Source organism: Aedes aegypti, chromosome 1 (genome assembly GCF_002204515.2).
Source record: "Aedes aegypti strain LVP_AGWG chromosome 1, AaegL5.0 Primary Assembly, whole genome shotgun sequence".
NCBI lineage: Eukaryota > Metazoa > Arthropoda > Insecta > Diptera > Culicidae > Aedes > Aedes aegypti.
In genome coordinates this window covers 258,656,992-258,671,710 of record NC_035107.1, presented here as the reverse complement: position 1 = coordinate 258,671,710, position 14,719 = coordinate 258,656,992, and the positions used below count along the sequence as shown (strand labels likewise).

General features: G+C 42.3%; 1 protein-coding gene across 1 annotated transcript in view; it reads left to right on the top strand.

Annotated features, from left to right (window-relative positions):
- The window catches only part of LOC5567283 (octopamine receptor beta-2R), a 410,493-nt gene extending 401,280 nt beyond the window's left edge, over positions 1-9,213 (top strand). The window contains exons 6-7 of the mRNA XM_021837650.1: positions 7,765-8,227; positions 8,295-9,213. Of these exons, the coding sequence (XP_021693342.1) occupies positions 7,765-8,227; positions 8,295-8,616 (785 nt within the window). The 3' untranslated portion in view covers positions 8,617-9,213. The remainder of the gene's footprint in view (positions 1-7,764; positions 8,228-8,294) is intronic.
- The last annotated feature ends 5,506 nt before the right edge of the window (positions 9,214-14,719 follow it).

The following is a 14,719-nucleotide window of genomic DNA, read 5'->3' as shown; positions in this document are numbered from 1 at the left end:
ATTCAAAGAAAAGGTAAGCGTCAATGTTTTAATAATTTTCTTGTAAAAATCATGGTTATCGAGTATTATTTCATCATTTTTATGAAAATTTGGTTTGTAAGAATGTGTTGAACAATAATATTTCAAGAATATTCCAGCAAAACATACTTACATAAAGGTTTTAACATGTGTGTCGTCTTAAGCGTCCGGATATTGATTCATCACGGTACGAGGGGTCCAACAATTTGAGAAAACCGAAAGGACCACCCTTATGTTTTAGCATATACCAGCGATCAGTGACATAAAATTGGAATTCTAACGATGGGTGCCGATGCCGATCGCTTAATGTTGCCACCGAAACCATCACAAGGACCTTTACCATGTGAGGTTGGGAAAAATTGCCATTCTGCTTTTATTTTAAAATTATGTTCATGGTTGCAAACATTTTTAAAATTTGACATTAAGCGAATGGCTAGAGATGCTAGTATTAGAAAGTCAGCAGAAATTAATAACGCCAAACAATTTTTCGACTGGGCTGTGTCGCAAAAGGTGAAAGACCAATTTAAAAAAGATTGGAAATTTATCTTTGCAACTGAAAATGACTATTCAGAGGCTGAAAAATTTCTTCAGGAAAGATTTTATTACCTTGTTCCAATACCTGGAACAAAAAATATCATTCATTTATACCAAAAGACGAACGAAGCATTTTTGCTAGTGAATTCTCAGATGCACATGAAAACCAAGAAAATACAGCATGCTTTGTTCTTAATAATACAAAGAAACGCAAATCTTCTGGTGTTAGCAACCAAAGACAATCTTCCCGGTTGAAAAATAGATAGTATTAAGATGAAAATGTAAGTTATATACTGAATAATTGAATAAATAAAATTAAAAAAGAAATAATAATAATCTTATTTATTCCGTAGAAAAGAAGGAATCCCTTTTCAGTGTAATGAAAAATTGAGGCAGAAACAACGCCACGAACTTTGCAGGTGCGAGTTCAGAACTGCATGAACTTTACGTTCTACTTCGTCAACAACAGACGGTTGAAGCACTTGAGGAGTTCAAAATGCCCCGTGAGATAAACTGGCATTTTATTCCTCCTCGATCACCCTATGTAGGGGTTAAGTCGGCTAAATACTTCCTGAAGCGCACTGCCGGCGAAGCAAAGCTTATTGAAGAGGAATGGCACACTTTGCTGGTTCAAGTCGAAGGGTTGCTGAATTCACGTCCTTTGATAGCACAGTCTTCCGATCCAAGCGATTACAACGTGATCACACCAGGCCACCTATTGATCGGTCGTGCTATTAACGCGATTCTTGAACCAAGCTATGATCAGCTCAAGGCTGGTACACTTTCAAGGTGGCAGCACATTCAGAAAATGAGATCTGATTTCTGGAAGCGCTGGTCAGTTGACTACTTGGCTGAACTTCAACAACGTCACAAATGGAACAAAAACCACACTGAAGTCAAGGTCGGTGATCTAGTGTTACTGCGCGAAGACCATGTTCCACCGGCTCAATGGAAACTTGGGCGAGTTGTAGATGTCCACCCAGGCAAAGACAACGTGACAAGGGTGGTGTCGGTAAAAACCACATCAGGTGTGTATAAGCGATCAACAGCTAAAGTTGCGGTACTTCCGCTGGATGTACTGAGGATAAGGCGATAACTAATTGAACTTCCCAGAACTTCAATGGCGGGGGTGGATGTTCCGTCGAGCTGGCAACACGTCGCAGCAGACTGTGACACACGAGATGAAAAACGCTATTGTTTGAATGTTGTTCTATTATTTTTGTTTTTTGATTCAAGTTCCTACAAATACACAAGGAGTGCTTTGTGAAGCCCAAGCAGGACAGTTCGGTTTTGCGTCGTCCGATTGATTTTGCATGACAGATTCGCGCGTATTTTCGTTGCCGGAGAATTTTTTCCCCTGTTTTGCAGTAGTGTGTGATGCTTTGACTGTGACGCTTGCTCCTGTGGGGGCGGGTGATGTGGTCAGGATCGAACGTGTTACACGCGAAGTGCAGGGAAAAAAAAAGTGGCGTGACTCGTGGATCGGTTCAGTAGTGTGTGATCCTTTGACTGCGACACTTGCTCCTGCGGGGCGGGTGATGCGGTCAGGATCGAACGTGTTACGCGTGGAGTGCGGTGAAAAAGTGTATAGTATTTTACGGAAATCCCAGTGCGGCGACGGAGAAAAACTGCTTCACATCCTGGTAAAATCGTTCTTTATTATTGTTTACTTTACTCACTTATTACCAATTCAAACTAAATACGTGCCAGGGCCGAAAATATAATTTTCGATTCGGGAAGTGTAAAAACATTGCATATATCCATTTGATATCTGGATGTTTTTATGCGGGGCTTACTGTAAATGAAAATGACCTCAGAATGTGTGTGTATTTACTGCCATTCTTGTAATAGGTCGTTGGAATTTCAGTAGAGCTATCACCTTTCATCTCCTGGGCTAAAATTGTCTGCAGATATAAAGATATCGAAGGGTATCATTAAGGTGATTATAGAACGAAGCCACACCTCAAATTTTCAAGAGCACAAGACTTGAGAACCAAACAGCGCTCCCCGTTGAAAATCTATCCCATTGGTCATCACCAGCATGCAAGCAATTTGATTAGTTTTCAAAGCGAACTGTTGTCAGCTTCTCTCGTCTTGTGCACTTGAAAATTCAAAGTTTGGCTTCGTTTTATAATCACCTTAAATACATGCATACAATTTTCTTCCATAAAAGCACTGCCGGCAAGTGGGAGGTGGATTGTATCACACACACACACACACACAATGAAAAATTGAGGCAGAAACAGTTTTTTTTTCAGTTTTTCTTAGCGGTGTAATTTTTCATGAAAAATATCATCCATTCCGACTTATACTTCATTAAAACCAATCCCATATCTTTTTTTCAGATGTTTTAAAAAATTTGCAATTGCTTTTATAAAAAATCTTTGTTTTTCCGATCCTTCGATAGAAATATGGGTTTTCAAAGAAAAGGATTATATGGTCATTTTCCACAAAATTGGCCATAACTCAAAAACGAAAAAAAAAGTACATTTCAAAAATTTCAGCAATGAAAGCTTATAAAATTACCTTCTCAAAAATATATTTTTGAAAGTTTTCCACTAATTGGAACACAGTTTTTCCGGCTTTTCTCTACGAATTTTCTCAACGGTAGAAAATTTTGTGGAAAACTGTTTCCAGTTAATATTTTTTTATTGCTGAGAAAATTTGCTTTCATTCTCATAAAAAATCTTTGTTTCTACGATGCTTCTTTCTTGAGTTATGATTTTTCAAAGAAAAGGCTCAAAATGGCACATTTGAACATTTTTTACAAAATTGGCCATAACTCAAAAACGAAAGAAAGATACATTTCAATAATTTCTGCAATTAAAGCTTATAAAATTATCTTATCAAAAATATTTTTTTGAAAATTTTCCACGAGTTGGAGCATAGTTTTTTCAGCTTTTCTTTACAAATTTTCTCAACGGTGGAAAATTTTCTGGAAACTTTTTCCAGTTAATATTTTTTTTATTCCTGAGAAAATTTGCTTTCATTTTCATTAAAAAACTTTGTTTCTATGATGCCTCGTTCTTGTGATTTTTCAAAGAAAGTAGTGTCAGGGGAAAACAAAAAAAAATCCAACTGAGTTTTCCGGGAAAATAGGCGACCCTGAATTTTTCTCAATTTTTTTTTATTCATATATTGATGAGCCCTGCCTGTGGAAAAAGTTTCATGAAAATCTGAGACCCTTCGGCCCACTTTGTACGGAAATAAAAAAATATCCCCAAATGGCAAATTTTCTTCAAAAAGACGGGACAGTCCGTCTAGGTCCCAAAAATGGTACTGTCTCGTTTAATACGTTCAGCCTATTACATGACCTCACTCTCATAAAATGGCCCTCTCTTACAACTTCTGATAAGCAGCACGAGAGACGAGAAATGTTTTAGTGGAACAATAAACGGATGTCCAGGGTAGGTACGTTCCGATATTGCAAAGTATCGATATTTGATTCGATACGATTATCGAATCAAAGTATCGATACCACCGATATATTGAATCAAAATATCGATATATCGGAATATTATACGATATATTTGAATGAAGAAAAATTGCAAAATCGCTTAGTGACCTGCCGTTTAACTTCTGAAAAAAATCTTTGAACACTCAAGATTATTGGTATTTTGACACATTCTGTTAAGATACATTATATTACAATTCGAATGGTAATTGCTTTTTTGAATACATAAAATGGATTATAATTTGAGAAACCCTACAATTGTTTTCCTTATTTAGTGTACGATATATCGGAAGAAAATATCGATTTCACCGATATATTGAATAGGAAATATCGATACCAAAATATCGAATATCGAAAGCAAAATATTGATACTCCGATATATCGGAAATATCGGAACGTCCCTAGTCCAGGGTTTTTTGAGATGAGGCGGGCACACTTGATTCCAGTAGGGTCATGAATGGCTTGTATGCTGCAATATTTCAATTCGTTCAACCCAAATATTTTTTTCAGTTTGATTGGAGTTTTGAACAAGTACCGTAAAATGGGGTGTTAAGGACTCGTGGGGTTTTAAGTTCGACAAATCACAGAAACCTAGAAAGTCGATCCATTAGTCATCTGAAATGCTCGGTTTGTTCAGAGGATTGTGAACTGCATTATGTAATAGGTGCTGTCCATTAATATGAAGTATTGTGGTTTCTATAAATTGAAAACCTTTCAAAACATTTTTGTTCAAATTTTATGGTCTAAATACATTTATCAACAAAACCATGAAATATATTTGAGTAGGAAAATGTAGATTCAGTTTTTATCTGTAAATATGGGTTATCCAATGATAATATTTTCAAAAGTTGTTCACGTTGGTGAATAGTTTGCATATATAAATGATCATCTTATTTGAGATGGTTTTGGAGCTATTAATTCTTTTAATTACCAAGGTCCTAGATAAACAATTAAAATATAAGGTTATTTCCGAGCTTTTTTTTGGAAAATATATAGTATGCGGTATAGTGTGAGCGATTTCCGCTCTATATTGGAAAATTTTCGTTAGGATTTTTCCCGATCATGCCACTGGGTGTTACATGCAAATCCGTTATTTGGTGCAGAATTGCTCGCTGTCACTACCAACGCTTAAAATTTGCTGATTTGTACAGGCCGACTGCGATACAATTCAGATCATTCCATATCACATCAATATCATGCTGTCTACTCCATCACCAGTGCATTGATGGCGATAGACTATATCCACTGATGGGTTAAGTTTAGCCTAAAACTAGGCAAACAAAATGGCAATTTATCAGTATGATTTTTATTGACAGTGCTGCAAACAGATTTTAATTACGTGTTGATCACTGAAAAACCTTAAAAGCATGGATAATTACCACGTGATCACTCATTATGCAGTGATTATGAACTAGAGTACGATGTCGCATCAATGCTGTTCGTTGTCAAATCAAAGTGATATTGATAGTTCTCAAGTGATATTGATAGTTTTAGAGCATCAGCCATCAGCTGATACTATTGATATTAAACAACTCTGATTTGGTGTGGTGCTTTATTTAAAAGGCCAATCGGACACTTACCCTATTCACACTTAAAGCTTGTTGAAGTTATCCTTCTTTTGACAAGTCATGACAAGATTGCTCTGCACTGTTCTAGGATACGAATACTGCATATAAGTATAAAAATCTTTTCAAGACAATTGTGCGATGCACTGATAGCTTGATTGAAAATAATATCAATAGGTATGAGAGATTTAGCAGTTAAAATAAAACGGCAAGCGTTTTCAGGAGTTCCAACTTGAATTAATATCATCTGTAGAAGTAATATCATCTGTAGATTGAACAAGACCCTTAGAGTTGAAGGGATCCATCAACGATGTTGACCAAAATAATATTTTTTTGCTGTTGGCAAAATATAGTTTTACATACAAAGCTGAAATTCCTTAACACCCCATTTTGCATTTTCGCCAAAAATCACACATTTTTATGATTATTTCAGAAATCTGCCATAGGATTTTCTTCATTGTAGTTGGCTTTTGATATGCACGCCGGGAGAATGGTAGGACTGTATTTTGCTCAATTATTGGCATACTAGAAGTTGCTCGAATTTTAGGTGGATTTTTTTTTCATCCCTTAACATCCCATTATACGGGACTAGTTTTTAATGCTTCTTCAAAATTGATGTAAAGCTTCAAATAAACTGTTCTTACGAAAAAAAAAAAAGTTTGATACGACAAAAGGAAGTATTGTAAAACGCTGTGTTACGTTTCTAGTAAAATTGTTTTTATCTATGAAATGCGTTTGAGCCTAAGTTGGCATCATGTCCCATGTTCCCCTAAGCCTAGAAGTTTTAAGCTGAATTTTGGTCAGGAACAGTGAAATCTAGGACAACTCAAGCTCCCCAGCTGTGACGGTGGAGTTGGGGTGCCATTATTGCATGACCGGAGGCAGTTTGGATTGTGATTTTTGCTCCCTACCATGCTCCTGTTTATTAATAAGTTTCCTAGCTGTGGAAAGCGCGGCGACAAGCGGCGAGTTGTTCGTCGATACTGTTTGCTTCTTTGTGCCACCGAAAAAAAAATTAACAACAAAACGCGAAAGGGCGTTTTATTGCCGCTAGTCCGCTGTTGTCGCTGACTAATTTAATTAATGGAGCCAACGTTTTCAGGGTGACCTGCGCTGTTTCTTTTGTTTTGTGGGGGAAAGTCGAAAATATGTTTGCAGGAAAGGTCAAATAAGGGGTTTCAAGTTGGTTTAGCGAGCAAGGTGAAGGATGAAGAAAATACAGACAAAAGAGTTCAACTTTTGAACCATTCAAAAAGCTTACGCTCCAAATTCCAAAACAACATTTGTTCAGGATTTCTACAAAATCCTGTTAATGATTCAGAAAAAATCATGTTCAGCATTCAAACAGAATCCTGTTCAGGATTCCGACAGAATCGAGTTCAGGACTTCGACAGAATCCTGTTCAGTTCTGACAGAATCCAGTTCAGGATTCCGTTTCAATCTTATTCAGAATTCCGACAGAATCTTGCTCATGATTACGGTAGAATCCTGCTAGAGAATTTCGACCGAATCCTGTTCAGGAGTTCGACAAAACGTTCAGGATTCCGACAGAATCCTATTCAGGATTCTGACATAACCCTGTTCAAGATCCGACAGAATCCTGTTCAGGATTCAGGCAGAATCCTGCTCACGATTCTGACAGAATCCTGGTAACGATTCTGACAGAATCCTGGTAACGATTCTGACAGAATCCTGCTCAGTATTCCGACAGAATCCAGTTCAGGATTCCAACAGAATCTAGTTCAGGATTCCGTTTGAATCTTGTTCAAGATTCCGACAGAATCCTGTTCAGGACTCCGGCAGAATTCTGTTCAGGACTCTGACAGAATCGTGTTCAGGATTTCTACAGAATCCTGCTAGAGAATTTCGACCGAATCCTGTTCAGGATTCCGACAAAATCCCGTTCAGGATTCCGACAGAATCCCGTTAGGATTCCGACAGAATCCTATTCAGGATTCTTACAGAAACCTGTTCAGGATTCCGACAGAATTCTGTTCAAGATCCAGACTAAGTCTTATTTAGGATTCCGACATAATCCCTAATCTCTAATCTTGAGCAAAGTTCAGTTGTATTTCAATCAGTATTATTCAGCTTAGACTTGCGAAAAAATCGAAAATATCATTCTTACTCTAATCTTAAGATTCCTCTTCTAAAGAAAGTTTCTAACCTACGGTTTTCCTTTTCCACCGGCAGGTTGGTACACCACGGACAAGCACAAGGAGGACGTGCTGAACAACCCGGACAGCTGTTTGTTCATCGTGAACAAACCGTACGCCGTCATCTCCAGTTCGATCTCGTTCTTCATCCCCTGCACGATCATGGTGTTCACCTACTTCCAGATATTCCGCGAGGCCAACCGACAGGAGAAGCAGTTGGCCATGCGCCAAGGGACTGCCATGCTGATGCACCAGCACAACGCCGGTGGCGGAGGCGTAGGAGGAACCGGATCGGGAAGTGCCGGAGGAGGGCGTACGAACGGCGAAGCCCTCAGCGGATCCGGCTCGTCCCGGACGCTCACCATGCACGAGGTGGATGCCGAACAGACGCCCACCAAGGATCGACATCTGATCAAAATGAAACGAGAACATAAGGCTGCACGAACGCTCGGAATCATCATGGGAACGTTTATCCTCTGTTGGCTTCCGTTTTTTCTATGGTTGTTTTTTAGTCTGTGGAGTGACGTAGATAATGGTGAACTCATACGGATACGTTCTTCATTTTAGGTACATAATCACGTCGCTCTGCGACGAATGTCCCAATCCGGACATCGTGGTGGTCCTAGTTTTCTGGGTCGGCTACTTCAACTCGACGTTGAACCCGCTGATCTACGCCTACTTCAACCGGGACTTCCGGGAAGCGTTCCGAAACACGCTGGACTGCATGTTCTGCGCGTGGTGGCGCCGGGAAACGTCCCCGCTGGACATCAACGTGCGGAGGTCCAGCTTGCGATACGACTGCCGAGCGAGGAGCGTCTACTCGGAGAACTACCTCCGATCGACGACGCAGAATGACCGGCTCAACAGCGAGATCGGCGAGAGTCTCTAATGTCTTCTGCCTGCATCGTCCGGGACGTCTCGGGACACCATCGGCACTACGGTTATCATGCATCAGAGTCCCCATCTGTCGTCATCGAAGCAGGAGGAGTGCAGTGCGGTCTAGAGAGGGATGGGTGTGTGGATTGGTGTGATCGGAGACGTCTTCGGTTCGGTGAGGGCCAAGGCTGAACAAAATACCAAAAAGTAGATCAATACACGAAGCTAGGCTAAGCTATTTATTTATTTTTTTAATAGTGTAGTTGTGATAGAACTGTGCGGGTGACAGTGTTGCCACTTATGTTAGGTGCGTATCCGTTGTGACTAATTCAAATTGGATAATAATAGGTGAACTGGATGGAAACACTGATAGAGAAGTGTGAGCGAATGCGCAGGTAGAGTGCTAGGAAGAGTTTCAAACACTTGGTAGTGTGATAGCCAACGTTAGTATCGTAGTAGATAACTATACTTGTAGATTAAATGAGACATTCAATTATAATGCCAGGAAAAATGTACTTCGATTCGAAGAAATGGGAGAAAATGACGTTTGTTCGGTCTACGAGGATAGAGCATCGCGAAAGGAAGACAGATTTCATCAATGCAGTGGTTATTGAAAACTAGGCATGAGTTTGGCAACATTGGATGTTCTGTGTATTTCATTAGTACTGACCTAAGGGTGTTTTTAAAAGTTAAATTTTGATACAACATGAGTCTTAAATACTTGCTTCCCGTTGAACTTTTGTAAATCAACTATTGAAGGCCAGATATGTTCATTGACTGAATAAAACCTGCAGACCTGAACATAAATACGATTCCTCAAAAACGAAATCATCATAAATCATTTATTTTCATGCCGTCAAATTAGTGGCACTGCTGGTTTGGAAAATGTTTCTCAATTATTGCCCTCAATTTGCAATCAACTGCATTATCACTCGCACCATCTTCACTTTCGAAGCGTGTTCGAACAGATTTATGTTGACACGATTCTGTGCGGACCAAAATGTGTAGTTGTCCGTAATAAACATAAATCTCCCACAATGAGTGTTCCAGTAGAAGTTGCATAAAATTCAGCCCGAATCGATTCGATCGATCAATTATGAAGATTCGCCTCCATTTTGAGGACTGTATCGAAAAGAAACTAGCAACATTCAAGATGTTTATTCTCCAAGCTTAATGCATCTTTTTGTACCGATTTTTTTTGATATCTATCATTATTGTATGCAGTTTAAGATGAGTAAGAAGTTTTTGAAAAAGTTTTGTTAATTTGAAGATATATTTGCTCTCTCTTGATTATTAATTTGAGCTCAATGTTATTTTAGAAATATTTTTGGCTTGAATGCTCTCAATGTGATTTTTGAAAGTCAAATTTGTATCTTGCATGAGTCCTAGATAGTTAATTGGACAACTCATTGAAACCCCTCTCATCGTGACAACATGTCTACTTGCAGGTTTGAAGTAAAGTGCTTTTAGTTTATGTGGGAATATTATGAGTTGAATTTTGGAAGCAATAAGAGATATCTTCAATTTTTGCAAGTGTGAAGCAAAAATACCCAAACTTTTCTGCAATCTACTACAGATAAGAAATACATTCGACTCAAAGTATTTTTTAACTATATCATATGAAAAAAACTAATCATTGTTCCAGAAATTACTCTACAATTCTTTGGGAGCTTCTCCCGGGATTCTTCCTTAAATCACTCATGAATCCTTCAAATCCTCTCTTGGATTGTTCTGGAAATCTTGAGATTATTTCCGATTTTTCTTCCTGATATCACTTTGGCATTCATCAAAAAAAAAAAAAAATCGTCACCATTATTATCTCTGAGATTCTTTCGGATATCCCTTTGTGATTCTTCTGGACATCTTTTTTTTTGCAGAAATCTGTATGTGATTTTCCGTGTATCTCCTAAAGGATTACTTCTGAAATTCTGTGTTCAATCCAAGCAATCTACATTGATCGCAGTAACCACTGTCTGCGACCAGGGAAGAAAATTTTTCATTCGAAGTGTAAATGTCAAATAGAATAAACGTATTTGTACTTAGCTCTAACAAGCTCTAGTTATTTTCCGGAAGCATCTGGAAAAATACTTCTGCTGATTTGGAAGTACCTGGAAGAACACTTCAGCTGGCGACGAGGATTATTCTGGATTATCAAGAGCTCCAGAATTGAACCCGAGGAAGGATGGCGACGAACGAAGAACTCCAAGCGGCGATTGTGCAGATGACCCAGCTACTCCAACGGTTGGCCGTTCCTCAAGCAACCAACCCAGAGCAAGTATTGGAGTCCCTGTCGACCAATATCAGTGAGTTCTGTTTCGATCCGGAGAACGGCACCACTTTCGACAAATGGTTTGCCCGTTACTCGGATCTGTTCGAAAGCGACGCACGAAGCCTGGACGACGCAGCCAAAGTTCGGTTCCTACTCCGGAAGTTGGACACGTCCTCGCATTGTCGCTACGTCAACTATATCCTTCCGACGCTACCGAAGGACGTCACGTTTGCCGATACCATCAAGACGCTCAAGAAAATCTTCGGCAGGCAGACCTCCGTTTTCCACAAGCGCTACCAGTGCTTGCAGCTGGTGAAATCCGAGTCGGAAGACATCATCAGCTACGGTGGCAAAATCAACAGGGCGTGTGAAGAGTTCGAGTTTCAAGACTTGAAGATTGACCAGTTCAAGTGCTTGATGTTCGTCTGCGGTCTCAAGGCTCCACGCTACGCAGACATTCGAGCAAGGCTTCTTTCCCGCATCGAAGGTGAGACGGCACAAGCGCCGGTAACACTCCAAACGCTGATCGACGAATTCCAGCGAATCGTCAACCTCAAGTCGGACACCACGATGATCGAACTTCAATCAAGTTCGAAAAACTCGGTCCGCAGCGTCTCCGAGAAGAAAACCGGCCATCATCAACGTCCATCGAAACCGGAAAGCAAGTCCGTCCCACGAACTCCCTGCTGGCAGTGCGGACAAATGCACTATGTCCGCGACTGTCCATTTGCCGACCATCTCTGCAAGGTATGTAACCGCACCGGGCACAAGGAAGGCTACTGTACCTGCATCAAAAAGTCTTCAAGCGACTCTTCAACTCAACCCGGAAAGAAGAAGATCAAGACCGGTTCCAGATCTCAAGCCAAAGGAATCTTTGTGAAGCACATCGCAAACAGCACTCCAAAGCGTAAGTACGTGACCATCACCATCAACGACGTCGCTATTTCGCTGCAATTGGATTCCGCAAGCGATATTACCGTGGTTTCCAAGACAACATGGCAACAACTGGGACGACCGAAGCTGAATCCGTCATCGATCGAAGCATCCAACGCATCCGGTGGACCGCTCGCCCTCATCGGCGAATTCCATTGTGAAGTCAAACTCAACGGTATGGTCAAGCGTGGCAAATGTTTCGTCACCTCATCACCGGACCTCAACGTGTTGGGGATTGATTGGATCGACGCGTTCAACCTGTGGTCGATTCCATTCGACACGCTCTGCAGTCAAGTTGCAGCCGAAACCCGACCATGCTTCGACGAAGTAACAGCACAGCTTCAAGCCAACCATCCAGCGGTTTTTGACAACTCGCTGGGACACTGCACCAAAACCAAGGTAAAGCTTTTTCTCAAACCTAACACCAAACCCGTTTTTTGTCCGAAGCGCCCGGTTCCGTTCAACACCATTTCGCTGGTAGATGCCGAGCTGACACGTCTCCAATCGCTGGGAATCATCACGCCGATCGATTTCTCGGAGTGGGCCGCTCCGATCGTTGCAGTTCGCAAGCCGAATGGTAAGGTTCGCATCTGTGCGGATTATTCTACTGGACTCAACGAAGCGCTGGAGGCCAACCACTATCCTCTGCCTACACCGGAGGAGATCTTCGCACAGCTCAACGGGAGTGCCGTGTTCAGCATCATCGATCTCTCCGATGCGTACCTGCAGGTGGAAGTAGATGAAGAATCGAAGAAACTTCTCACCATCGCCACGCACCGGGGTCTTTTCCAGTTCAATCGCCTCGCCCCAGGGGTGAAGTCGGCGCCAGGAGCATTCCAACGGCTCGTCGACACGATGATTGCTGACATTCCTGGTGTTCGATCGTTCCTCGACGACGCAATCGTTTTTGGAGCAACCTGGGAAGCACACAAGGCGTCTCTGGACAAGCTACTTCAGCGTCTAGAGGAATATGGGTTCCACGTCAAGCTGGAAAAGTGCCACTTTTTCCAAACCGAAATCGGCTACTTAGGGCACATCGTCGATCAAAATGGCATCCGTCCCGATCCGGCGAAGCTCCAAGCCATCGCCTCCATTCCGGCACCAACCAACGTGTCTGAATTGCGATCATTCATGGGAGCCGTTAACTTTTACGGCCGATTCGTTCGCAACATCCACGAGCTTCGACATCCCCTCGACAAGCTTCTCAAGAAGGATTCGAAGTGGCAGTGGAACTCCGATTGCCAGCGGTCATTCGAGCAGTTCAAGCAAGTCCTGCAGTCCGATTTGTTGCTGACTCATTACGACCCGAAGCTACCAATAATCGTTGCGGCGGACGCATCCAGTACGGGTATCGGTGCAGTCATCTTCCACAAATTCCCCAACGGGTCTCTCAAGGCTATCCAGCACGCGTCAAGATCCCTCACTCCGGCGGAGCAGGCCTACGGACAGCCGGAAAAGGAAGCACTTGCGCTCATCTACGGGGTAACGAAGTTTCACAAGTACCTCTTGGGACGCCGGTTCACTCTCCAGACGGACCACAAGCCGCTCCTATCAATCTTTGGTTCGAAGAAGGGAATTCCATTGCATACCGCAAATCGTCTTCAACGGTGGGCGTTGATGCTGCTCAACTATGATTTTGAAATCCAGCACGTGTCCACAAACGACTTTGGTTGCGCCGACATGCTGTCCAGACTGATCGACCGTTCCAAGCAGCCAGAGGAAGATTACGTCGTCGCAGCGATTTCCCTAGAAGAAGACATGGTGAGCATTATTCGTGACACTATCAAGCAAGTACCAATTTCATTCGCAGCGATCCAATCTGCCACGAAGGCAGATAAAGCACTACAAGCGGTGCTCAAATTCATCCGTGAGGGTTGGCCAAACGAAGCACGGTCAATCACAAACCCAGACGTTCGTCCTTACTTCACCAGGCAGGACTCCCTCACCCATGTCGACGGGTGTATTTTGTTCCACGACAGAGTTGTCGTTCCGAGCAAATTCCGACGGCAAATCCTGAAGCAATTCCATCGCGGACATCCAGGCATAGTTCGCATGAAATCTATTGCACGAAGTTTCATCTACTGGCCGGGAATCGATAACGACATCGAGGATTTCGTCCGGCACTGCGTCCCCTGCTGTACTGCTGGAAAAACACCGGTCAAGACAACGCTCGAATCATGGCCCATGCCGGACAAGCCGTGGTCACGCATCCATATCGACTACGCTGGACCTGTGGATGGCGTGTTTTACCTGGTGGTAGTCGACCCGTACACCAAATGGCCTGAAGTGTACGCAACGAAAACCACAACGACCAAAACAACAATGAAGCTGCTCACAAACAGCTTTGCAACTTTCGGTATACCAGAAACCATCGTCTCGGATAATGGAACACAGTTTACCAGTCACGAGTTCCAGTCGTTCTGCGAGCAGCAAGGTATACACCATATCCGCACTGCACCATACCACCCACAGTCAAATGGGTTAGCAGAAAGGTTCGTGGACACCCTGAAGCGCACCCTACGCAAAATTCGGTCGGGAGGAGAAACACTGGAAGAAGCATTGCAAACGTTTCTGCAAGTGTATCGCACAACACCAACGGCTGACCTCGGTGGAAAGTCTCCAGCGGAGGTGATGTTTGGACGGCCGATCCGCACAATTTCGTCCATGATACTTCCACCAAGTTATTCCACTGCAGCAGCTCAGTCGAAGGCAGAGAGTCAAAACCAACGATTCAACAAAAAGCACGGAGCAGTTTCAAGGCAGTTCGCTCCCGGTGATTCCGTGTATGCTCAAGTCCATCAAGGTAACTCTTGGCAGTGGCAAGCCGCCACGGTTATCGAGCGCATCGGAAGAGTGAACTACAACGTGTTCCTGGAGGATCGTCAGCGGCTAATACGTTCGCACACCAACCAGT